Here is a 23,925-nt window from a genome sequence, read left to right on the forward strand (position 1 = left end):
GTGCTGTGGTGGCACATGGGAACCCTAGTGTTAAAGTGTGTGTTAAACTCTGGATGAGTCCTCCCTCTTAGCAGTTACAGCCCGGAAATGATGACTTTCCCTTTGAGTTCTAGGGTCTTGGAGAAGGTCAGCACTTGTTCTGGTTTCAGCACATTAAAATGCAGTGGTAGACTTCAGTGGACTTTTCTTCTGTACAGGAGTGGAATAGTATGGTAGTGAAGAAGAGTATTTTCTCACTAACTTGTTTTACAGGAAAAATTGTTACTCTGCTCCTTTGCTTTGCACCCCCAAGGACTCTGAACTTCCCTGAGCTTTCGGAAGCAGAGCAGTCAGTGCAGCAAGGAAAGCTCCACAAAAATATTTAACTTTTATCTTCCATAGAGCCTTGGAATAAATGCTTAAAAAATTGCATTCATCTTTGCCTTGCAAGATGCCTTTAGAAACTCTCCCTGGTAACTTATCTTCTTCCTCACCTTCCTGAAACATCCCCTCATGCTGCCCACCAGTTGCTGGGGAAAGAAGCATCTCCCTTCCTGCAGCAGATAACATGTCTCAGGCTCACCCTCCTGGCTTTGGAGCCTGGTGTGGGAAGCACAGCCCCCTTGAGCCCCCCGATGACCAATAATGCAGCTCATTCTCCACTGCAGTTTTGCACTGTCAGGTTTTGGGTGGCTCCCAAAACCCCTGGAGCTTCCTGCCTTGCCATTGTCCTTGCCCATGTGGGTTTAGTCCCATGCTGCTGCTTTTTGGAAGCAGGTGTTTTATTTCTGCAGTTGAACCTGATGGAAAACGTTGCCTCCCTAGTTCCACGTGTGCTGAGGATGCTCCCTGTTCCTGTTCATAGCCAGGCACACTGAAGGCAGGCTGGGTGAGGAGAGAGGACACACACGTAATGCTTTAAGAACTTTCACCACTCTTCTCTGCTGCAGTGGTGCCCAGGTGGAGCTCACCAAGGCATAGGAGGATTGTTGTAGGAAATGGGTAAATACCTGCTTTTGCACTTTTTAATTTGGAAACAGCCTTGTGCAGGGTCCCTTGCCTGAGTGCTGCAGCCTGTGTGTCACAGCTCTGTCAGCCCTGTCACAGCGCTGGCGTCCTGGGGACAGCCTCGAGTGCCCTCCTTGTGGGAGGAGGGGCAGACCCCCACCCCCTACACATGTATTTAGATTTTAATTACTTCCCCCATCTTAAATAAATTAACTGGCTGGGGAAACATTTTGCTGTGAAATGCATTTAGCTGCGTGTCCTTTCAGCCTGCTGTGGACTGTAATTCTCCGAGAAGAAAAGGCATTGAAGGAGGTCCTTTGTTGGCATTAGCAGGTGGACAGTTGAGGCAGCCTTGACCTCTGCCAGAAAAGGTCCTGACTTGTAGCGTTGGTCAAGTCTTTTAACCCGCTTTTATGCCCCTGGACAGGACACTGCTGCCCTGTTCCCTCCACCCACTTCACACTTGCAGTGTATTATTTTCCCCTTCCCCCCACTTCCAAGCCCCCCTTGGGCCGGCAGGGCTGGGCTGCGCATGGAGCTGGGATGGGATGGGAAGGGCTCTGCTCCACGCGTGTCCTCTGTCCCTGCCTCTCTTTGTCCCCAGTGGCTCGTGCTCCCCGCTCCTGCTGTGCCTCTCTGCAGCTCCCAGTTGCTGTGTTTGCTGCTTGTTTGTCCTGTGTGTCACTGAGGGCTCTGTGCCCCCGCTGGGATCCAGGGAGGCGTGGGAAGGGCAGGTATCCTTCCTCTGTCCCGGCTGGCCGGGCTCTCCCTGCTGTAACAGTTGCAGGGCTGAAGGTGTCTTAGTGCTTCAGAGATGGGGAGTGTGTGCTGGAAGGAGTCCAAGGTTTGGGATCTGTGAGGAGACACTGGCACCACTTCCCTTGGAGCAGTGTAGGAGCCTGGAGATGACACCATGAGCCAGCTGTGGTTGTTTGGGATGTCGTGGCTGCCTCTTCAGTGATGCCTGGGCTGTGCCCCCTGGGCAGTGGGGCTGGCCATGTCCCCTGGGCCATGTCCCCTGTGCAGTGGGGCTGGCCGTGCCCCCTGGGCCATGTCCCCTGGGCAGTGGGGCTGGCCATGTCCCCTGGGCCATGTCCCCTGTGCAGTGGGGCTGGCCGTGCCCCCTGGGCCATGTCCCCTGGGCAGTGGGGCTGGCCATGTCCCCTGGGCCATGTCCCCTGTGCAGTGGGGCTGGCCGTGCCCCCTGGGCCATGTCCCCTGTGCAGTGGGGCTGGCCGTGCCCCCTGGCAGGGCTCTGGCACCTTGAGGAGTCAGGAGCTGAGTGGCTGCCCCGGCGTTGTGCAGGTCATGCTCGTGTGTGTGCAGGGTGTATGGAGGGACATTGCTCTCAGGGATCCCTCAGCCTGCTCCACTGAGAAGAGCTGGGGTGAAGGATTCAGCCCTTGAGAAACAAATGGGGTGACTCAAAACACGGCTGTTCCCTTGGCAGCTGTGTGGAGGTGACAGATCTCGGCTGTGTGAGGTGTCTCAGCTCTCCTGCACTGAGTGCAAGCAGACTTGGGTGCCCAGGGTGGCTGATTGCAAACTGGGCACTCCCAGCCACGTGGTTTGGCTTGAGCAGGTCCCAGCAGGGTGACATTTGGCTTCATCCCCTTCAGCAGATGAGGTGAGATCAGGAATTTAAGCTTTTCCTCAGCTTCCCCTGAACTGAGGATGCCCAACGCTGTAGAAAAGTGGAAGCTGAAGTGTCAAGTCTGGGCAGCTGGGGTAGACCCAGGGCCTGTCTAGCGGAGAGGTGGATGTCACTGGCTGGAAACTGTCACCTGTTCCATACTGACGTGCCCCTTGTTGTCATCTTTGCACAGGCCAACAGAGCCAGCAGCAGAACAGCCATCCCGATTACAGCAAAGCATGGGAGGAGTATTTCAAAAAACAGAGTGAGTGAAACAGGCTTCCTGGAGATGAATCAGCTCTCATTACAAGGAGTTAACTCTAATCCGATGACTTGCATCTCCATCCCTGCCATTTTTAGCTTCCAGTCCTTTCCAGATCCCTCTGCTCCTGCCCTGTTGGTGACGGTGCATGTAGTGCTCCCACAGAAAGCTCTCGGTTGTGCTGTCGCGTCTCGGGAGCGCAGCTCCCACTGAGCCCCGGTCCCCTCGTGCTCCTGCTTGCAGCCAGCCTGCCTGGGGAAACACAGAGCACGCAGGAACTGCTGCTGGCAAAATCCAGAAAGCTGGAGCTGGGTTCTGAGGGGGTAGGAGAGCCCATGGAAGGTCACAAGCCCGGCTCTCTCCATCACGTTACGGAGTGCATGATCCCGACCTCTGGACTTGCTTTGACACGGAGCTGCTGGAGGCTTTGCGCCTTTGAGGAGGAGGGTGTGCAGGCTGTCAGCCTGCCCCTGCAGGAATGTCTGGGTGCTTTCTGCCTGCTCTTGGCTTGTCCCTCACAGTCCAGCTTGGAGCCCATCCTGCCATCCCACGCAGCGGAGCCGGTGTCGCTCTGTCAGGTGTCTGCAGCAGCTGGAAGGGGGCTGGCTCTTCTTTAAGCTTGGCAAAAGGAGATCCTAAGCCTGGGCTTGGACTTCAAGAATTGCTTATCTCTCCCTTTTTTCTTCTTTCCCTTCAGGTCATGCTGCCAGTGCTGCTTCTCAGGCAAGTTCCCAGCCGGACTACACGATGGCTTGGGCAGAGTATTACCGACAGCAGGCTGCCTACTACGGGCAGACACTAGGGCAGGCTCAGGCCCACAGCCAGGTCTGTATCCCCAAACCCCTCTGCTCCTTCTCCTGGGCAATTGGGTGTATTGGCCTTGCCCTAGTGCAGGGACTCTCCTTCAGGCTCACATGGTGAAACAGAGATGTTTTGTGGCTGAGGAAATGATCACAGAAGTGCTGCCTCAACATCGAAGTCTTATTTTCCCGCACAGGGTGGGTGAGGGGTTTTTTGGGAGAGGACTGGGAGGTTATTTGTTTCTCCTGGGAGCCTTTCTGTATAGTCCCCGGGCAGTTGTTTGACTTTGGGGAATTAAAGTAAAAGGAATGATGAGACTAGGCTGGTGAGGCAGCACAGCACTGATGCATCCCAGAACTGAGTGCAGGCACTGCCTTTTCTCATGCTGGGACAGGAGCTGTGAGTTCACCAGCTCCCTGACTCAAAAGAGACCCAAACCGTTGAAAAATAATTTGTATTAACCTGTTTTTGAGTAAAATCTCCCCTCAGCTGTCACTCAGTGCACCGGAGAGTTGTGTGAGATCTATCCTGATCACACTCGGTGCTTCATGGCACAAACAAAAGCAGCAAAAAGTTTGTGCAGAGCTCAGGGGCACCTTGCTGGGGCCTGACACTTGTCCCCAGAGCTCCACACTGAGCTGTGGCTCCCGGGAGCAGAGGCTGCCGTGGGTGCAGCCCCCAGCAGCTGCTCTCCCCTGCTCTCCCCTGCTCTCCCCGCTCACACCGGCGAGGTGGAGCCGGGCGCCGGCGCTCGCCGCGGGCGCTGGCCAAGTGTGACCTGGACGCGGTGATGAAAGGGCTTCTCTTCATTCCTCCCCGAGCCTGCCCTGCTGGAGAGAGAGATTTTGTTTGGTGAGGGGCAGGAGAGCTCCGGGACAGCGCTGGGGCAGAGGCTCTGCTGGCAGCTCGGAGCATCCTTCGAGCTCCGTTTCCCGCTCCGCTGCAGCGGGGACAGACTGTGCTGGGGGAGGAGGGCTCGGCAGCTTGGATAATTTCCTGCTGCTCAGTAACTTTTCCCTTTCTCTCCTCTCTCATTCTCTCCAGGAGCAGTAGAACAAGGTCCTCGTGGCAATTTTTTTTCCTTGGAATCGTTGTGGAAGAAAACCTTTTTGTAACAGAGGTTTCTAGATTTGCAACATTTTGATGAAGACTTTTCTGTTTGTGAAACACTAGCTGTAGGATAATCTATACTGAACTTTTCTAAGAATCAGGAACAATTAGTAATGTACTAAACGTATGGACATGCTGGTAATTTTGTTTCCAAATTTATATTAAAAAAAAAAAACCTCCGGGATTCTTTTTGGAGAGAAGCCAGAGAATTTGCAGGCGCCAAAACGTACCCCAGAGCTCTGACATTTCAACATGTGGGTTTTTTTGTGTGGTTTTTTTTTTTCCTTTTAATTTTTTTGATCTTTTCTGTTGGAACAGAAAGAGTGGCTTGGAAGTCTTAGGTGGTATGTAACAAATCTTAAAAAGAAAAAAAAATTTAAACAGTATTTAAATATTCTTAAATATGTAAATTCATTAAATGTTTTACTTCTAATTTCTTGTATCTTGGCTGTCTTTGATTTTATTGCATTTTTTAAAAACTGAACTATGATATGTATTGTAATTAATGATATGATTTCTGTATTTGAAACAGTTACTGTTTGCAAGTTTGGGGGGGCATTTTGTAGGGTTTGTATAATTTCTAGAGTCTAAAGGGGTAATATAAAAACGTGTTAATTTTTTTAGCAATACATGTTCTCATGTCTCCATTGCTAGTTGCATTTATGTATCTAAGACCTCCAAGCTTGTTAAAAAAAAGAAAAACAAAAAAAAAGAAAAGAAAAAAAACTTCTTCTATGCTCTCAGAAATATAAATACTGTTATTTTTAATATTAAAATGAATCTGCTATTAGTACCTTTAACAAACACTGTGGAACATAAAACCGTATAAAAGGTAGTAACTATTTTTTAATTCCAAGGTGTTTTCTGCTTTTTTGTTTCTTTTAAATATTTTCTTATCTAATATTTGTCAAATTACCTAGAGAAATAAATGAATCTAGTATTAACCACAGTATGCTCTAAATAATTTTGATTTAATAAAAGGGATAATATGATTTCTGATGTTTACTGTAGTGTTTCTTGTACAGATAACAGTGTATTTTTAAAGGAAAAACGGAATTGAAGCTATTTTTTCTTGCATTTTTAATTGCCCTGCGGGACATTCCGTTTTTAAATGTACTGAATTTACTGTCCTTGGGTTCTTTCCTTATTTTTCCTTATGCTTGAAATGTCTAACTATAAAGAACCGCGATTGGATAATGTTGAGCATGGTGTTTAAAAAAAAAAAAAGTGTTCTTTTTATTTGACTGACAGTTGCATTTTACACTCTATATAATAAAATTTCCACAAGGTGTCTTGTGGGCCAAGTATTTCCTGTCTGTTGGACTCTGTTGTTCCCTGTCCGCCGCATCCCAGGGAGTTCGGGGTGGTCACTGAGGGCAGCATCAGCTTTAATTGTGGAGAAACTCTGCCACTATCACAGCATCAGTGTTAATTCTGGAGAAAGTCTGACACTGTCGTAGCATCAGCTTTAATTCTGGAGAAATTCTGCCTCTATCACAGTATCAGCGTTAATTCTGGAGAAACTCTGCCACTATCACAGCATCAGTGTTAATTCTGCAGAAACTCTGCCGCTGTCGATCCCCCGGTGCTGTGACCCCGAGGATTCCATGGGAGTTTCTGTGACTGCTGCTGTTTGGGCCAGAAGGGTCTGTGTTAACACCAGGAGCTTTCCTCTGCAGCCCTGTAAGGGTTTTACTGCTGAGGAGTTGGCAGCCCCTTGTTTTTAATGCTCTGCACTTGTTGCTCTTCCCCAGTTTCGTGGCTGAATCCATCAGGATCCATCCCTGCAAGGGGGTTGCTGGAGCAGCAGAGGGATGGGAGGGACGTGGCTCCAGCCATTCGTTTTCAGACGTTAAGAGCATTAGTTGTGCCCAGGCCAAGTTTGGCAATAACTATCGCTCCTTCAGGGATCCCTTTCTTGTAAAATGTGAGTTTTAAGCTCCTCCAGCCTCAGGCAGCTCCATCCCCTTCTCCCCCGCGGCCGTGGGGCTGTGTGACGGGGGAAGGGAGGAAAGAAGATCCCATCTGCAGAGCCGGGAGCGGGAGGCACATTGAGAGCCGGAAGAAAAAGAGATGTAGCATCTCTAAATATACCTCCAGAGAATCAAGAGAGACATTGAAAGATGGGATAGTAAAAGCCACTTGGAAAGAGGGGAGAGGGGGGAAAAAATGGCTAGAGGAGGGCATAAAGGCTGCTGATGGGAATTGGGAGTGGGCATTACCGAGAAGACTTCCTTCTAATTCATCTTCCAAGCTCTGTGCCAAAACAGCATTTGGCATGGTTCACAGGGAGCAATTGTGTGATAATGAACCCTAAGGTGTCCCTTAATTGAAGACTGAGGATTACAGATTGTGCCAATAGTCGTAAATGGCGCAGGATTGTGGGAGGATGCATTTTCTTAAATGTATCTGTAAGTACAGATGAGTGAGTCTCCCCAGTGAAATGCCCGTACTATAAATTATGGAAATATCTCTTTCTGATGCAACCTTTTATTGAGGGGGTGGGGCAGCAGCACAAGAAATAGTTTGCAAGCCTTTGAAATTTGGCCTGTCATTAAGATGGTGCCTGCAAAGCTGGGGGTTCATCAGCAGTCTGGTGTCCTGGAAGGATGAAGTGCTTGAAACGTTCCCAAGTTCACCGATTTGTTTTCCATTACTGCTGCCTGCTCTGGGCAGGGAGGCCGCGGATGTTGAACTGCTGAGAGTCCGTGATGGGCTGGAGAGGGGCAGGGTTTGAGGCAGAGATGCCTCAGCCCTTCATGAGGAGCTGGTGGCCTCTGGGTTCCTCCAGCCCTGCTGCTTTCCTGCTCTCTGTCCATCCAGGGTGTTCTGGGACTGCTCTGATGGTCACTCCCAGCCCAGGGCTGGGCATTGCACTCACCTTTCACCCTGGGGTCTGCAGGCAGCTCCTCATGTCCTGCCTCAGGTGTGTGGTGCAGCCCAGAAGTTGCTGTGGTGCCTTCAAAGCCAAGTCCTGGTGTCCAGGAGAGGAACCAAATCTGCTCAGCTCTGGGTAAATTTAATGTGGATAAAGCCCTGGCTGCCCTGGGTTTTGAGGCAGGGAGGGTTTGTCTGTCCCTGTGGCAGGAGCTGGATGCTGCATGGAACTGGAGCAGTCCCTGAGGGCTGGGCAGGAGCTGGCAAGTGGGACACATCTGGGACTTTGGGGTCCATGAATGATGATGGGGATGGTGCAGCCTTTTCCTCCTCACAGGGAGCCAGAGCCCACCACGGGGCAGTGAGGTGATCCCGTGAGAAGACCTTCAGTCTGGGGAAGAATCCATCCCACTTCTGCCCAGCAGCTCAGCTTTGCTGGGTGTGTCTGGGTGTCAGGACCGTGTCCCACAGGACCCCCCAAGCTGGCAGCACCCACCCCACTCTGCAGGCAGAGCCTGAATCCTGAGCAGACATTAACTGTGGTCCTTTTGCAAACCCTTTCTGAGCAGCAGCCCTAGAAACCCTGTCACTAAAGCATCTCACTGACTCCAGGATGACCCTGATGCTCTCCCCTGCTCTGTATTTGGTGAACCTGAACAGGAACGGCTCTTTTAGGAGTGGGAGACTTTGAGATAGTCTGAAATACTTTCTTTAATTTTGCATGATTTGAGAACAAACTACATTATGGCCCTTGTGAGTTAGATTGAAATTACTGTTGAAAGATACAACATGTGAGACCTTTTTTCCCCCCTTCTCTAAGTATTTAATATTTAATTGCATTAAAGGAATGCTGTATTTACAGTAATGGGCAGCGTGGTCAGGGCTCTCGCTCCTGGTGTTTAACACGGAGCTTTCAAACAGGATGTGGATGTTCACAAGGTCCCACCTGCGCTGCTGCTTCTCCCCTAAACCCACCTGGTTCCTCCCACTCTCAGGGGGATTTTCAGGGCTGTTGGTGTTTGCAGGATTGTGGTGCAGGGTGAGGAATTGGAATCTTGCAGTGTCAGTGTGTTCTATGTCGCAGCATGTGGGTGTTTATTCCATGCAGGGAGCAGTTTTTTCCTTCATTTGGCTGGTTTGGAGGTTTTCTCACTGGATTCACTGTGTGTAACAGCAGTGCAGGGTGCCCATGGCAGGCAGCGTTTCTCTGCTCTCATGAGGCTGGAAAAAACACAAATGAAACTTTCTAGAATTTTAATGGTGGAAATGAGCAGAAATCGTTGTTATGCTATGTGAAGATGATTGAAAGAGCCACAGCTCCCGGTCTGTTGGCAGGAGGGACAGCGGCCCCCGGAGCCGGGGGCAGCGGGAGGGCAGCGAGCCCCACCCGTGTCTGGCGGCTCCACAGCGGTGCTGGGGATGCAGGAGGATGGCAGAGGAGAACCAGCCATCCCTGGGATGAAGGATTTGGCACAGTGGGTGCCAGATCTGCCCTGCCACTTCCCTCCAGGTCTAAGGCACCAAGTGACCCAAAAGAGCATTTCTGGGGGTGATGTGGGGGCAGGTATCAGCAGCCCCCCAGATGATCTTCCTACCCTGCCCCTTATCACTTGAGGAAATCCTATTTCAAGGCCGCTCTAATGAAGCCTCTGATCTCTGCAGAGCCCGGCTTGCTCCCCTTTAATCCCGGCCGGGCCGGGGTGCAGGTGCCGCGGTCCCGGGGATTAGAGGCTCCGTGCCCTTTGTGGGAGCCGTCACTCAGCGCGGCCTCCTTCTTCGACCCATTCGCCAGGGAATATTAAACTTTGCTGCCGTGGAGTCGTTCCACGGGGAGGCCGGAGCTGCTGCTCTGCTTGTTTTGGGGGGAAAAGGGCTGGTGAAGGGCAGGAGCTGCCGGAGGACTCCTCAGCCCCACGCCGGGGTCACCCACCTGCCGGGCAGCCCCGTGCCCGTCCCCCACCCCTTTTCTCCACCTCTCCTGTGCCAGGGCTGGTCCAGCCCCGCGGCCCCGTCCCTGGGGCAGGGATGTTGTGGCTGGTGCTGCCATCCTGGTCCTGCCAGCCTCAGCTGCCATCTCCCGCAGCCGGCTCCTGCCATCCCCCTGGTGCGGCTGGACCGCTGCAGGGGCTCGGTCCTGGCTGTGGGCAGCAGAGCAGGGCAGGGGGATGCACAGCCCCACACATTGTCCCCTCGGGCACCTCTCCCGGCTGATGTCGCAGCGCGGTCCCCACTGGACCCCAGTGGGATTGGAGCTGGTGCTGCGGGAGGGATGGGATGTGGCACAGACATCGGCGGGATGTGACTGTCCCATCCCCGGATCACTGCCAGGAGGGAAGAAAACGCGCAGAGATTGATTTTCCTGTCTTTGCAGTCCACAGCCCGCTCTGTCCCCGCGGCCACTCCGTGCCACCGGTCCCCGCTGCCGAGCCGCGGTGGTGGTCGAGGAGTCGCCACAACCGCGCTCCCTTTGGAGGCAGCTTCAGCTCGGACGCAGCTGGGAAGGTGATTTTCTTCCTCTTGCGTGCCGTGACACCCTCGCCGAAACGATCCTAGAAATAATACTTCAAAAAAGGAATGGGGGAAAGAAAGGCAAGGAAGCGAGCGAGAGCGCAGGGAGAGCACTCAGCATCTCCGCTCGGCTCCGCGGCCTCCCGCGGAGTGAAATGGAGGCAAATAATGCCCTAAAGCTCCTTCCCCGAGCAGCGCAATCAGCCCGCGGCTCCGGGGCTGCCGTGTCCCAGTGCCGGGGCATTTACCGGGAGGGTCGCGGCTTCCCCGCCCCAAACCCGCGGTGCCCGGAGCCGCTGGCACCGCCGAGGGGTCGGCACCGCTCCCAGCCCCTCGGAGGGCAGCAGGGCCAGCTTAGCAGGGCGCGGTTCGGAGGGGAACAAGGGGCCGTTCAGCTCCATCACGGACGTGGCACCTTGGGGACAGTCGCTCTCTTTTTGCCCCCGGGCAGGTGGCAGCGCATCCTCCTCACCGCGCACCTGCGTGTGCCCTGTGCTCCGGGATGGGGGATGCCGGGGATGCTCTGAAGCAAGGGGTGCACCCATGGGGACCCCTCCTCGGTGTCGCAGCCCCCCCACGGCCTCTCTGGCCCGTGATGGAGCCCCCCAAGTGATGGTATTGGGGTGAAGGCACAGGTGGGCAGTGCCACCCTATAGAGGGAACATGCGAAGGATCCGCCGGCCCCCCTCAGCCCAGGCTCACCCTGGGCACGTCCTTGTCCTCGCCTTGTCCTCCTGCACTCCCTGCTCCGCCGCTGGGAGCGTTCCCGGGCGCAGGTAACATTTGGGCACATTCCCATAACCGAGTGTCACCAACTGCTGCGGCGGCAGGGCCGGAGCCCCTCTCCAGCGCTGCTGTTTGCTTTGCAGCCTCCTTAGCCCCCATTGAGGCTTTTCAGCTCCAGCCCCTTCAGGGGGTTTAAGTAGGTAAAACCTGAGGAAGAGGCTATTTTCCTCCCTCCCTTTTGAGCCCTGCCTTGTGCCCAAAAGGCCCCCTTGTTTCACGCGTGCCAGTCACCTGGCTGGGCCCCCAGCCCCTTTCTCTCCCAGCCTCCCTTTTCTTTCTCCTTTCTCTCTTTTGACTTTTCCAGGAGCCCTCGCTCTCCAAACGAGCTTCAGATTGGATCCAGATTGAGGTCCCTTTGTCTTTCAAGGGTTGTACTAAGCTAATTAAATGTGATCCCAACAAATAAACGCAGATCTCCCCATTACATTCAGGCCTGCCTTTCAGGCAGCACCGGGCGGCCCCTCGCCCCCGCCCGCTCCGCGCAGGGTCCCCCTCATTGAGTCCCGGCCATTGAAAGCACTGCCAGGATTTCTTTTGTGCCGGGGGTCTCCGAGCCCTTTTTCCATCAGAAAAGACCCCCAAACAGCAGCTCGGCCTTTGTGAGTTTGCAAGCAAACGCCAAAGAAAAGCCCCCTGAATGCTTTAATAAATGACACATTTAGCAACTTCGGAGGCGCCTGGCTCCTGCGGCAGCCGCAGGGGTGCGATGATCCCTCCTGCCCCCCTTTCCCTCCGGCTCCCGGGGCATTTGCAGCCCGCGGAGGAGCGGAGGTTGCGGCCGGAGCAGCTGAGCGCCTCCGCTCCCGGCCCGGCTCTCCGCCGCCGCCCTTCCCCGGCGCTCGGCGGCCGCACGGAGCAGCTGATGGGGACGGCCGGGCCGCCCTGTGCCGGCACCGGGCACCGGGACACCGGGATACCGGGCAGAGGGCACCGGGCAGCGGGCAGAGTGCAGCGAGCACCGGGCAGCGGGCAGCGGGACACCGGGCAGCGGGACACCAAGCAGGGAGACACCGGGACACCGGGCAGGGGGACACAGGGCACCGGGCACCGGGCACCGGGCACCGGGACACCGGGCAGGGGGACACAGGGCACAGGGACACCGGGCAGGGGGACACAGGGCACCGGGACACCGGGACACCGGGACACAGGGCACCGGGATACAGGACACCGGGACACAGGGCACCGGGACACAGGGCACCGGGATACAGGACACCGGGCAGCGGGCAGGGCGCGGCAGAGCGGCCGGGGCCAGGGGGCTTTTGAACTCAGACCCCGGGGTCCCTTCGCCTCGTATTAGCGCTGGCAAATCCAAAATCGTTTTTAATGACACATACCAGCCCACCCCACCCCGGATCGGGGGCTGCGCTGGACTTTTCTCAGCTCAACTAATATCTTTTTAATGACTTTGGGAGGGGGCAGAGCCCGGCTCTGCCCTAGAGCCTGGATTGCTCCAAACAGATGTTGGGGCAGAGGGAGGGGGATGCTCTTCCCTGCCAGGGACTTTCTTCTAAAGTTCAAACGAGACGGGAGCTTTCAATCACCGCTAAAAATGTATTTCTCCCCATTGAACAATGGGCTCCTTTCTGCGCCCGGGGGGACTCGGCTGCGATCGCGTTTCTGCTGCCGGAGAGGAGAAACCTCCGGTCTTAGGGCAAGAAAAACTCAGCTTCGAAAAGGGCTCTCCCCTGCGCCGGTTATTTTCGTAGCTCTGCATCCCTCCTGCGTTCTACATTCTACGGAAAAAAAGAAAAAAAAAACAAAATTGTACTAAGGAAGCACTAATCCTCCTTCCAGCTGCAGCCCTTCCCCGCCGCACAGGAGCTGCCGCAGATCTTTGCAGAAGCCGAGCGGTGAATGCGGGTTTTGAGCAAAGAACCGCGGCTGCACCGGCCCGGGCCAGCGGCCGCTCCATCCCCGCAGCCCGGCTCCATCGCCAGCGGCCCCACAAGAGTTAAATTTTAAAGCAAATCAAATTCCCATTGGCCACTGTATATTATCTCAGCAGTCTTCATTTGATACCTCTTTAATACAGAAAGGAGCTTTTCAAACCCCTTTTCTCTCTTTTCTCCCCGCCACTCTTTAAGAGCAATAAATGTTCAACTGCAATAACTATAAATCAATCTCCGCTCTGTTCAAATCCTATTCATGCGGAGGGCTGGAAGAGGGGAGAGAGCTCCCCCCTCCCCCCCGCCCCCCAAAAAGCAGCTGCTGGGCTCTAATCTCCTTTCTTGCACTGTCATTCACCCTCATTTTTCCTCCATCACCCCATCCCTGCAATCTTTTCTTGTTTTGCTTTTCTTTTCTCTCTTTGCTGCATTATGATCCCATGTCTCCCCTCATCAGACCCCAACCTTGTCCAGATCCTGACCATCCCCTTGTAGGCTGTGAAAGAAAAGAAGAGTCCATGGATGTCAAATTGGTCTCAAAAAGACCATGAAAGATTGATTTGCTCCACTTTTCTTCTGCCTGACATTATTTCTGAGGGTCCTGAATGGGAAACCAGAAAGTCTGGGACTGGAATAAAGATGTTCTCTCTGTAAGGGGGAGACGGGGGGGAAAAATGCCCATTTACTCCTGGCCCATCAACCCTGCAAAACAGAGCAAAAGAAAAGAGGACTGTGGCTATTCAGAGTCAGACCAATATGTACACCTCCCAACAATATGCCAATATACTGAGGGCTTCTCTATTAACACCCATGAATATTAAAGTGCTCACTAAACGCTCAGAAGGAACTTTGGGAATATACACATGAAAATACAAGCAGCATTGTGCGGGGCTCAGAACAATGGGGAGGCGATAATGGCCCTTCTCTATTAACAGCCATGAATATTAAACTTGCTTCCTCTTAAATGTTAAAAAGGAGGGATAGCTGCGATATTAAAAAAGAGAAATGAGTAGGGGGTAGGAGGGGGGAACACACAGCAAAGCACCTTCCTAGGACCGGGAAGAAGCTTTGGGAAACAGCTGGGGATATTTAAAACCACGCGGAAAATGAAAGAAATTTTTTTTTCACCTTTTTCTACCACTACCCCCCCGCACCGCCGAACCCCCGCAGCCGGGAGCGGGTTCAGCGCGGTCCGCACCGGAGCCGCAGGGGGTTCAAGAGCATCTATTTTTTTTTTTTTAATTTATTTTATTTTTTTTTTTTTTTGTCCCGGGATAACTTGAAGGTTGGAGGGTTTTCCTGGGGAAACGAAAAAAAAAAAAAAAAGGCAATAAAGCAATCCGATGACTGGCTTGCCTCGGCGGCTGGAGGGAGCCGGTGTTGGGAACCTTTCCACCTGATGCGTTATGTTGAGCAAGGCTGAAATATTCTGACGGCTCCTCTAGCCAAAGTCCAGAAAAACAAAATTAAACTTTGTGGGTTTTTTTGGGGTTTTTTTTGGGTTTTTTTTTACGCTTATTAAACCCCAATCCAATCCCTGAAAGATTGTTAACCTCCCCTTTCCAGCGAAGACCCGAAAGTAAGCGCAGGTCTGGGTGGGTTCCTGACATCTGCGTCGCTTCTTGATTGGATTAATAGAAATAATTGCACATGGCTTGTAGCATCATTTCACCCAGGCCAGAAGACACTCCACAGCTTCACCCTCTAAGACACCCACCAGGGATGGGCTGGGGGTTCGGGCTGGGCTTGGCTGTGCTCCGGGGGCCGGGTGGGACCCGGCGGGGCTCCGGGGTGCGGCACCGGCCTTGGAGCGCCCGAGGAGCGCGGGGGCCCAGCCTTCCTCCCGCAGCCCTTTCCAGCCCTTCGTCCCCATGAAAATCAAAAGAACAAGGCTAAGGAGAGGGCTCTAAGCTCCGACACAGCAGGACTAGGTTTAAATCCGGGAAAGATTAACCCTTTCCTGAGCCGGCAAAGCTCGGGCCCCGAGGGGAGCCCTGGGTTTGGGGGCACCGCTCTGATGCCACCTTGCTGGGGAGCAGAGGTGGCTGCGGAGCTCCCCAGGCTCGGCAGGGCGGGATGGGCGCCGTGGCTGGCCGGGGGCTTCGGGTGCGGGGACAGCAGAGCCCCGGAGATGCTGCAGCCTCCCCGGCGGGCGGGTCCGGCCCTGGGGGGACACGGCAGGACGTGGTTGCTATTGCAGGGAGATGGGGGATCCACGAGCGGTCCCCAGTCCACACCTGGCCGCAATTCCCGCGGGGATGTGGCGTTGGGGACCGGCCGGGCTGGTGAGCCCTGCCCTAGGGGGTCAAGCGAGGATCAGCCCCGGGAGCGCCGTGGACCCTTCCCGTGCTTTGGGGACCCTCTCCCGGTATTTGGGGGAGCAGCGCCGCAGCCTCCCGGTGCTGCCGGTCCCGGCTGGGAAAGGCGGGGATGCGAGGGGCAGCGGGGAGCCGAGCACGGTCGGGAACAACTGCGGGAGCCTCAGCCCGTTCCCCCGGGGCTGCGAGGGCCAAACGCCGCAGAGCACCGGGAGCTGTCGGGCTCGGGGCCGCCGATTTCGTTGTGATGTTCAATGGCCCCAAAGCGCAGCGTTTCAGTCCCAAAAACGAGTGCGGGGGCCAGGTGGGGAGCGGGACCGTGCCCGTGGGTGCGCTCCGTCCGTGGGACACTGGCGGGGACATTTCTGCCCGTTTCGCTGCTGTTCTGCCGTGCCCCGGGGCAGGTGCCCGGGTTTGGGTTTGCCCGGGCCGGGAGGTGCGAGGGGCCGAGCCGGTGCGTGTGTGTGTGTATCGGTGTGTATATATGTGTGTGTATCCTCTGTGTTTGTGTGTGTGTGTGTGTGTGTGTGTGTGTGCGCTCGCCGTGTCCCTCCCTCCCTCCAGCCACCCCACCCCCGGCAGGGGAGGGAAGGAGGAGATGGGAGGGGGGGGCTCCGACGGCTCGCCTCGCTCCGGCAGCCCCAGTCTCTCCGCCAACGTCAGGGAGGTCATTAATAACCAATTAGGAGGGTCAATGAAGCTCATATATAGCCGGGCGGGAGCCGCCGAGCCGAACGGAGCCCAGCCCGCCGCCCGCCGCCCGCCGCGCCCGGCCCCGCCGCCTCGCCCCCATGATGGGCTCGGTGCTGCCCGCCGAGGCCCTGGTCCTCAAGCCCGGCCTGAAGCCGCAGGGACTCTCTCTGGCCGAGGTGATCACCTCCGACATCCTGCACAGCTTCCTCTACGGCCGCTGGAGAAACGTCCTGGGCGAGCAGCTCTTCGAGGAGAAGAGCAGCCCCAAGACAGCCTTCACGGCCGAAGTGCTGGCTCAGTCCTTCTCCGGAGGTGAGTGACCCCCGGACCCTCCCCGATCCCTCGGCATCCCCCATTCTCACACCCCCGGTTTCCCCCATCGGCCCCGGGCCGGCTCCCGGAGTCCGGCGGCGGGATGAGGTCCCGGCGCCCCGCTCTCCCCAGGCGTGGGACTTGGGAAAAAGGGCTTTAAATTCATTTGGTTAACTTGGGCTTGACCTGAGAAAGTTCCCACTTAAACCGCGGGCTGGGGGGGCCGGGGCCGTCCCGCATTCAGCCGCCCGGGACAATATCTTTTCTCTCGCCCCGGCATCGCCGGGGCGTCCCAGCTCCCTTTTCCCCCTCTCGGATTTCTGTTCCTCTCTTAATTTACCATGAAGGCTAATTCCATTTCCATTCACGATATGTCAACCATCTCATCTCCCCATTTTGTAAGAGGAATTCCTGGGCCCTTTTAAACAAGCCCTCGCGCCATTCAGGCACAATGTACCGCTACAGCATTCCTAAAGGACTAATGAATTTAGAATTAGCAATTTCTTTCTAGTTGAGTTTAATGAATGCAGATCACTTTAACAGCATGACAAATTGCTGGATGGGCCGAAATAGACACCATTTAACCTCCTTTCCCAGCCCCGCTCCCTCGCCCAGCCCGGGATGCTTTTCCCAGGTACCTCCTCAATGGCCCGGGGGAACCTTGTAGCGCTTTGTGGGAGCCCCGGTTGGGCGTTTCAAAGGCTCAGCCCCGGGGTCTGGGCTGGGGCCGGGGTCGGGCGGGGTCCCCGCCGCCCCAGGTCTCCCCTCTCCCCCAGCCCTGTCCCTTTCTGAGCCGGTCTCCCCCCTCGCAGAGGTGCAGAAGCTCTCCAGCCTGGTGCTGCCGTCGGAAGTGATAATCGCCCAGAGCTCCATCCCCGGGGAAGGGCTCGGCATCTTCTCCAAGACTTGGATCAAGGCTGGCACCGAGATGGGGCCGTTCACGGGCAGGGTCATCTCCCCCGAACATGTGGACCTGTGCAAGAACAACAACCTCATGTGGGAGGTAAAGAATGCCCTGAACCCCGAGCCCGGGCTGGTCTGGGGACAAGCAGGGACGGGGTGCTGGGGCTCTGTGCCGTGCTTGGGCACCATCGAGCACCATCCTTGCGCCTCAGTTTCCCCATTCATGCAAATATCTGGGCAGGTGGGTTTAGGAACCCCTTGCAGGAGAAGGATGAGGTTTCCTCAGCCCACAGAGGAGACCTGAAATGCTGTTGCTTGTGTCCCGTGCAGGCAGATCACACCCTGCCCTGCCCTGCCCTGCCCTGCCCTGCCCATCCTGTCCTGGTGGAACATCCAACTGGTTGCTGCCTGCACTGGCCACAGTGGACAAAACCAGCTCTGCCCTGTCCCTTGCTCCCTGCTTTGCCCCAGCCCTGCTGAGGTTAATCCTGAATGAAACTCTGGAGATTGGGGGGATCTGAGATGCCAGGACATTGTGCACCAATGCACAGCCAAAAGGGAGGGTTTTCCTAGTTTTTGATTTGTTTGACTCAGACTTGCACTTCTTAACTACTGTTAATTATTATTATAATTTTATGCCTAACAGAAACTTGCCTAATCTTTTCTGGCACCCTGCTAAACATTTTTCCAGGCCTGGCATGCACCTTCCCCCTCCACCCAGGGATTCTCCGGCTCCCCCAGCAGCTGCAGGATGCTGAACTGCCCCTTCCTCTCGGGCTGAGCTGCTGGTGGGGCTCTGATGAGAAGGGAGATTGAGGAAGGGAGGTGGGTTATCCAGGGACACAGGGGCTGGCAGGACCAGCCACACCAGTGAGAGCAGGGCACGTTTCTCAGCCCTGCCGCAGTCCAGCACCACGAGCAGGACGAGTCCAGCATCTCCCGGCTGCTGTCAGGATCTCAGCCCTGAGGCTGTGCTGGCTTTGAGCTTGTCCCTGTCTCAGGGGCTTTACCCCAGGGGCAGGAGGTGGAGGGGCTCAGCCCACTGCGGGCACATCACCACCAAGTGCTCTCTGCCCTGGCAGGTCTTCAACGAGGACGGCACCGTGCGGTACTTCATCGACGCCAGCCAGGAGGATCACCGCAGCTGGATGACCTACATCAAATGTGCACGGAACGAGCAGGAGCAGAACCTCGAGGTGGTCCAGATCGGGAACAGCATCTTCTACAAGGCCATTGAGGTAAGTGGGGCTGAAGACTGTTCCCTCCCTTGTTCATTGGGTTGTTGGTGGGGTGTCTGTGGAAGGACACGGCAGCTTTTCCAACCTTGGCATTCAGATCTACCAGCAGAGGTAGAAACCATAGGGAAGGGCCATTGCATGGGCTTCAGGGAGTGGTAAAGGTCCCTTCTCCTCTCTGTCCCCTTTCTGTGGGCTCATGGAGTGGTGTGTGTTGCACAGAGTGAGAGTAGGTCCTCGTTTGGGGTGTAAAGCATGAAAAGAGCTGCAATTCTGGCCCATATGGGGCTTTGGGCAAGGACAGCATGTATTGGGTGCTGTATTGAAAAAGTGGGATTTTGTGCAGAACCTGCTTCTTTATAGCAGGGTGAAGCTGGGGGGATTCTGTGAAACCCAGGTGCCGAGCACAGGCTGTGCCTGACTGTGCACAGCTTTGCCTGGGCAGTGCATGGAGCCACGGAGACAACAGGGAGTGGCACTGGTGCAGTTCTGCCCTGGGCTTTACACTGTGGGGAAGGGGCTCTTCCTGCCCCCTCATCCTTGTGCTGCTCTGTGCTGCTGGGGCACAGGAGCAGGGGCAGGGTGGTGTGGCACAGGCTGCTGTGCAGTGGGGTGACGGCTGAAGGGTGCCCACAGCTCCCTACAGAGACTCTGGGATGGAGGTGGGTGTCTGGCTCCCTGGAATTATTGGTGGCATGTGCATACAAATCACACAGTGCCGGAGCAGGGTGATGGTGGGGACCAGCCCTGCTTATTATGGGCAGTGTCCCCATAACCCAACGCTATTGCAGGCAGAGAAAGGGGCTGGCTTGGGGAGATGCTGCAGCAGCTTTGGCTTAAAGAGCCACAAGAGGCGACACGTCCCAGTCCATCCCAGTCCAGCAGTGTGGGATTGTGCCCCTCCAGCATCGGGTTCAGAGTCTCACCTGAGGAGCTTTGCAGCTGGGGAGGCTCTCCAGGTCTGCCCAGGCTCTGCACCGGCTCCCGGAGGAGCACAAGCTGAAATGTTCCATGGAACAGGAGCACAGCCCAACCCTGCACTGAGCAGGCAGCAGGGCTGAGTTAGGGATTGCTGCCGGGGGGTGGAAAAGGAGAATAGGTGGGTAGGAAGAGGATTGGATATTCTCTCCTGCTGGAGAGTGTCCTTTGCGCTCTGCCACCTTTCCCAAGAGCTCCAAGCACTTCCCTGCTGTTCTCATGCTGGACAACAGGCTTCAGGTGTTTCTAGTTTTAAGATTTAGGCAGCTGTGCCTGTTGTGACAGCATCTTAATTACTTTTTACTACTGTTCTTAAATTATGCAAATAAGTACAATAATTCCAGGTAGCTGTGGTGTAATTAGGAACACAGCTGTGATTTTTACACCGTGTGCAGGCACAGACAAGGGGGTGGGTGAGCGAATATTTGGGTACAGCCATGATCCAGCTGTGGGTTTGCTCCTGGGGCTGAAGCAGTGAGCGGTGGAGCAGCATGAGTTGAATTCCCTTGGCACAAGCAGTGAATTGGAGATGTTGAGAGTGCTGAAGCCCAAGTGATGTGTGGCAGGAGGTGGCTATGAAGGGTTCCTGCTGTCACACTGCTCCCCAAGCTCGGCAGGGCACACACACCAACCTGAACTTAGGTGCTGCCCTGCTCAGCACCAGAGGTGTCCATACATAGCCATTGTCATCCTCCATCCCCTTCCTGCCCTGGTGGATTCCCAGACAGGGAATCCATCTCTTTGGATGCCTTTCTCACCTACATGCCAAAAAACCAGATTGATTTGGTGCTTTTTTTTTCCTATTTACCTTAGATATTTTAATGCCTTTTGCCCGTTCATGCCCTTATTTGCTGATTTGTTTTTCCCATCCCCTTTCTCAGCAATATCAAGTTGCTGCTGCTGGAAAAATAAAATGAAAGCAGAAAGTTTTGGCCTTTGATCTGAAGGCTACAAGATTCCTGGGAGGCAATTTGAATTTGCTTTGGGGTGTATGCACGTGGGTGCTCACCTGCTGCTGGTGTGGCTGCAGCAGCTTCAGCAGAAAAAACCACACACCCATGTATGCACCCATGCAGATTGTTTTATCCTTTCAGCAATATTTTATTTGCTTGTATTAAAAATGGCTAAATTTCTGTTAAGGGTATATAATGCCAAGAAACAGTGTCATCAATTTGGGATGCAAAAGGATATCAGCTTCCTTTACCTCCCAAATTTCTCCTCTGCAGCCCAGGGAGGTCTTTATGCAGAGGGACAAAGATATGAAGTAAAATTCCTATTGATTTCAGATGCTTTAAATTCAACATATTTTAAGTGTTGAGGTGATTGAACTTAGCATCTATGTTTCACATGGATGATGCTTTATTTGGATTTAACATGCTCAGTGTACAGAAAACAATCCTCCAAAACACAGGACATTCCTGTTTCTAAATTAGATATTTAACAGTAGGGACTGCTAGGGAAAATGTTTTGTTTTTTTTTAATTATGTTGTTATTAGTGCTGTTTGAACTGGTCTGAGAGGATGTATCTTCCCAGCCGTGGCTGCTGCACGAGGGGAGCGTTGAGCAGTGTTTCCTGGCTGCTTGCCCTGGCCATGCAGGAACAGGACAGGAACAGCAGGGACAGGAGAAGTGCCACCACTGCAGGGAAACGGGAGCGTGGATGATGCAAACCCCCTGCCCTGCTCCTGTAGCTGTTCTTGGGCTGCTGCAGGCACTGCAGCTTTGGTGGGGGATATAAGCAGGTTTCCACCTTCTAAAATCAGCCCTGGCAGGGGTGGGTGGGAGGTGCTGCCTGTGCCCTGCAGCTGAAGGGTACCTGCTCTGTCCAAAGATAAAATGCTCTGCTGGAGTGCTGAGTGGGGGCTCCATGTCCCATGTGTTTGTATCCCAGCTTGGGGGAGAGCCTGGAGTGGTTTGTGCTGGTGCTGAGCTCTGCCATCACCTCCAGTGCTACATCCTGGGCTGTTCTGTGCCTGCCTGTGGGTGTTGGGGACAGCTGGCAGGTCCCAGATGGCATCAGGATCTCACAGAAATGGGGCACAGACAGGGTAGATCAGCGCAGGGATGGATGTTCATTGCCCTTCCCAACAACCCTTTCTTTCTCTCTCATTCTAGATGATTCCTCCAGACCAAGAGCTGCTGGTTTGGTATGGGAACTCCCACAACACCTTCCTGGGCATCCCAGGTGTGCCAGGGCTGGAAGAGGAGCAGAAGAAGAACAAACATGGTAGGTAACATCAGAAAGAGCCAAGGGTGGGCACAAGGCAGGGACATCCCAGGGGTATGTCAGATACCCCAGTTCTCTGTGGACAAGCACAGGGACTGTGAAATGATCCACACAGCTGGAGCAGATCCTCAGTTATTCAGGGCGATGCCTCCAGGCCAGCTTGCCCAGGGCTGTTGCCGGTGGGGTGGTGGCAGTCACTGCCTGACCCAGCCAGGAGGGAGGAGCAGTGCAGGGTGTGGGTGCAAGGCGGCCCCAACACTCCATGAAACACTAAGTGGATGAAGCCTCTACACCCCCATTCTGCATTTAAAGGATCTTAATCACCAACACAGGAGGGATGTCTCTGCTTGAGCTTCCGCTCTCTGCCTGTCTCAGTGGCTCCCTGAGGTGCTTCTCTGTGGTACAGCAGAGCTCAGGCTGTGTTTGGAGCCACTTCTGTGCTCCCTGACTTTGCTGCCCACTCTGAGAGAGCCATGTCTGAGCCCAGCAGAGCGAGGGGAGAAGCTGGGACTGGGGCAGGGGCTGGACAGTGTGGTTGGGGGTTCCTGAGAGTTCTTGCACCCCCCTCCTCCAGCTCTGTGTCTATTTATAAGGGATTCATTCAGCTCAGCTTGAACTTTCCCCTTACCTAAATCTGGCGGAGCCCATTCCCAGCACTGGCTGCATCCCAAAACCCTGAGATGACCACAGCAGCAGGGAGCCAGCAAGAAGGCACTGGGAGCTTTCCAGAGCACCCAGCACCCCAGGGAGTTGGGGTGGGCTGAGCTGCTGTGCTGGAGGGCAGCGCCTGACTGTCTCCTGTTGTCCCCAGAGGATTTCCACGCGGTGGAGACGGGGGCCAGCACCACGGGGCGCATGCGCTGCGTCATCTGCCACCGCGGCTTCAACTCCCGCAGCAACCTGCGCTCCCACATGCGCATCCACACGCTGGACAAGCCCTTCGTGTGCCGCTTCTGCAACCGCCGCTTCAGCCAGTCCTCCACCCTCCGCAACCACGTCCGCCTGCACACGGGCGAGCGGCCCTACAAGTGCCAGGTTTGCCAAAGTGCCTATTCCCAGCTGGCAGGGCTGCGGGCACACCAGAAAAGCGCCCGCCACCGGCCCCCCAACGCCTCCCTGCAGGCCCACTCACCCGCCCTGCCCGTGGCCCACCCTGCCTCCCTGGCCCATCACATCCCCACCATGGTGCTGTGAAGCTCCCAGTGCGGCAGCAGGATTTGGGACAGCAAAGACTGATGCTGAGACATGCAATGAACTGGGGGGGTGACCCTTGGCTGAGCTGCTTTGTGTCTTGGGTTGTTTTTGGGCATTGCTGACTGCAGGGGGTCGGCAGGAGGGGAACCCCCAGCTCTGCAGCTGAGTTGTGGGGGATCATCCCCAGAGAGGTGTGGCTGGTGGTCCCTGGGGTTGGCAGGGGAGAAGGGATGCAGTGGGATGTGCTGTGTGGGTTTGCCAGCGCACTGGGGGAGGACTGGGAGAGCCGAAAAGCTGGGCCTGGAGGAGCCATGCCCGGATTTTACAGATAATTTGGTAGAAAGAAAAATTCCTCTTATCCGTCCTCCTCTGCTTTAGCAGACACGTGCCCCACTGAAAGGTTGGCACGGCCCTGATGTGGCCCCCCCAGTCACACCTATTTGCCCTGGGAGTGGCTTTGGTCCCGGTGGCTCCTTCCAAGGGACATCTTTCCCTCTTTGGGAGCCCCGAGGTAGTGAACATTCTCATTTTCCTGCACCTGAGCGCCCTGTGCCCGCCCTGCTCCAGCCAGAGCCGTGTACTGGGGTCTGTCACCGCTCCAAGCTGTGCTGTGGGCAGAGGGGACATGGTGCCAGCTGGGAATGCCCATCCACAGGCAGGTTTTGCGGGGACCCTGAGCTCTGCCAGGCTGTGCCTGTTCAGCCCTGGCAGCTCTTCTCCCCATCCTTTTCCCAGCTGTGAGGGAACATTTTGGTTGGAATTGCTACTGCCCTCTGGGGACGGAGAAAACCTGTCCCCGGGCCAGCTCTGTCCCCAAGGACAACTCTAAGCGCCCTCTGGAGTCCCCACACTGCAGAGGAGGGCTGTGTATCATAAAGCTTAAAAGAAGGTATTCTAATATTAATTATAAGTCTAAGATGTATAAAGTTCTCACAAACGTGTTTCACTTCCAGAAGAAAATAAACAAAAACAAAAAAAACCCCACCCCCAAACAACTGTCACTTTAACTTTGTAAATATTTATGTAAACATTATTTACAAGACTTTGATATTATATATTATTTGATTGTATATGTACACAGTGTAAATACATTTGTACCTCTCTTGTATTCTAAATAAAAATTACTTGGAACATTTATCATTTAGAAGAGGGATTGCATGGAGAGCTTTATTTTATGTGCCAGGGGAAGGATGTGGGTGCTGGGATGAATGAAGG

At 54.8% G+C, this 23,925-nt stretch overlaps 2 protein-coding genes across 7 annotated transcripts in view; both read left to right on the forward strand.

Annotated features, from left to right (window-relative positions):
• Positions 1-6,100, forward strand: part of FUBP3 (far upstream element binding protein 3) — a 38,600-nt gene extending 32,500 nt beyond the window's left edge. For 4 of the 6 annotated variants that reach the window (XM_030286405.4, XM_030286406.4, XM_030286407.4 and 1 more), the window contains 3 exons: positions 2,814-2,885; positions 3,580-3,707; positions 4,728-6,100. In XM_030286405.4, coding sequence (XP_030142265.1) covers positions 2,814-2,885; positions 3,580-3,707; positions 4,728-4,736 — 209 coding nt within the window. In that variant the 3' untranslated portion in view covers positions 4,737-6,100. The remainder of the gene's footprint in view (positions 1-2,813; positions 2,886-3,579; positions 3,708-4,727) is intronic. The other 2 variants (XM_012578321.5, XM_030286408.4) reach the window with 1 other exon arrangement.
• Positions 6,101-15,910: 9,810 nt separating this feature from the next.
• PRDM12 (PR/SET domain 12) lies at positions 15,911-23,883 on the forward strand. The gene is made up of 5 exons (XM_030286600.4): positions 15,911-16,173; positions 16,986-17,176; positions 18,159-18,314; positions 21,405-21,516; positions 22,328-23,883. Exons 1-5 carry the CDS (start codon positions 15,960-15,962, stop codon positions 22,708-22,710), a joined length of 1,056 nt encoding a protein of 351 aa, XP_030142460.1. The 5' UTR covers positions 15,911-15,959; the 3' UTR covers positions 22,711-23,883.
• Positions 23,884-23,925: the final 42 nt, after the last annotated feature.

The sequence above is a fragment of the Taeniopygia guttata genome, chromosome 17 (genome assembly GCF_048771995.1).
Source record: "Taeniopygia guttata chromosome 17, bTaeGut7.mat, whole genome shotgun sequence".
Lineage (NCBI taxonomy): Eukaryota > Metazoa > Chordata > Aves > Passeriformes > Estrildidae > Taeniopygia > Taeniopygia guttata.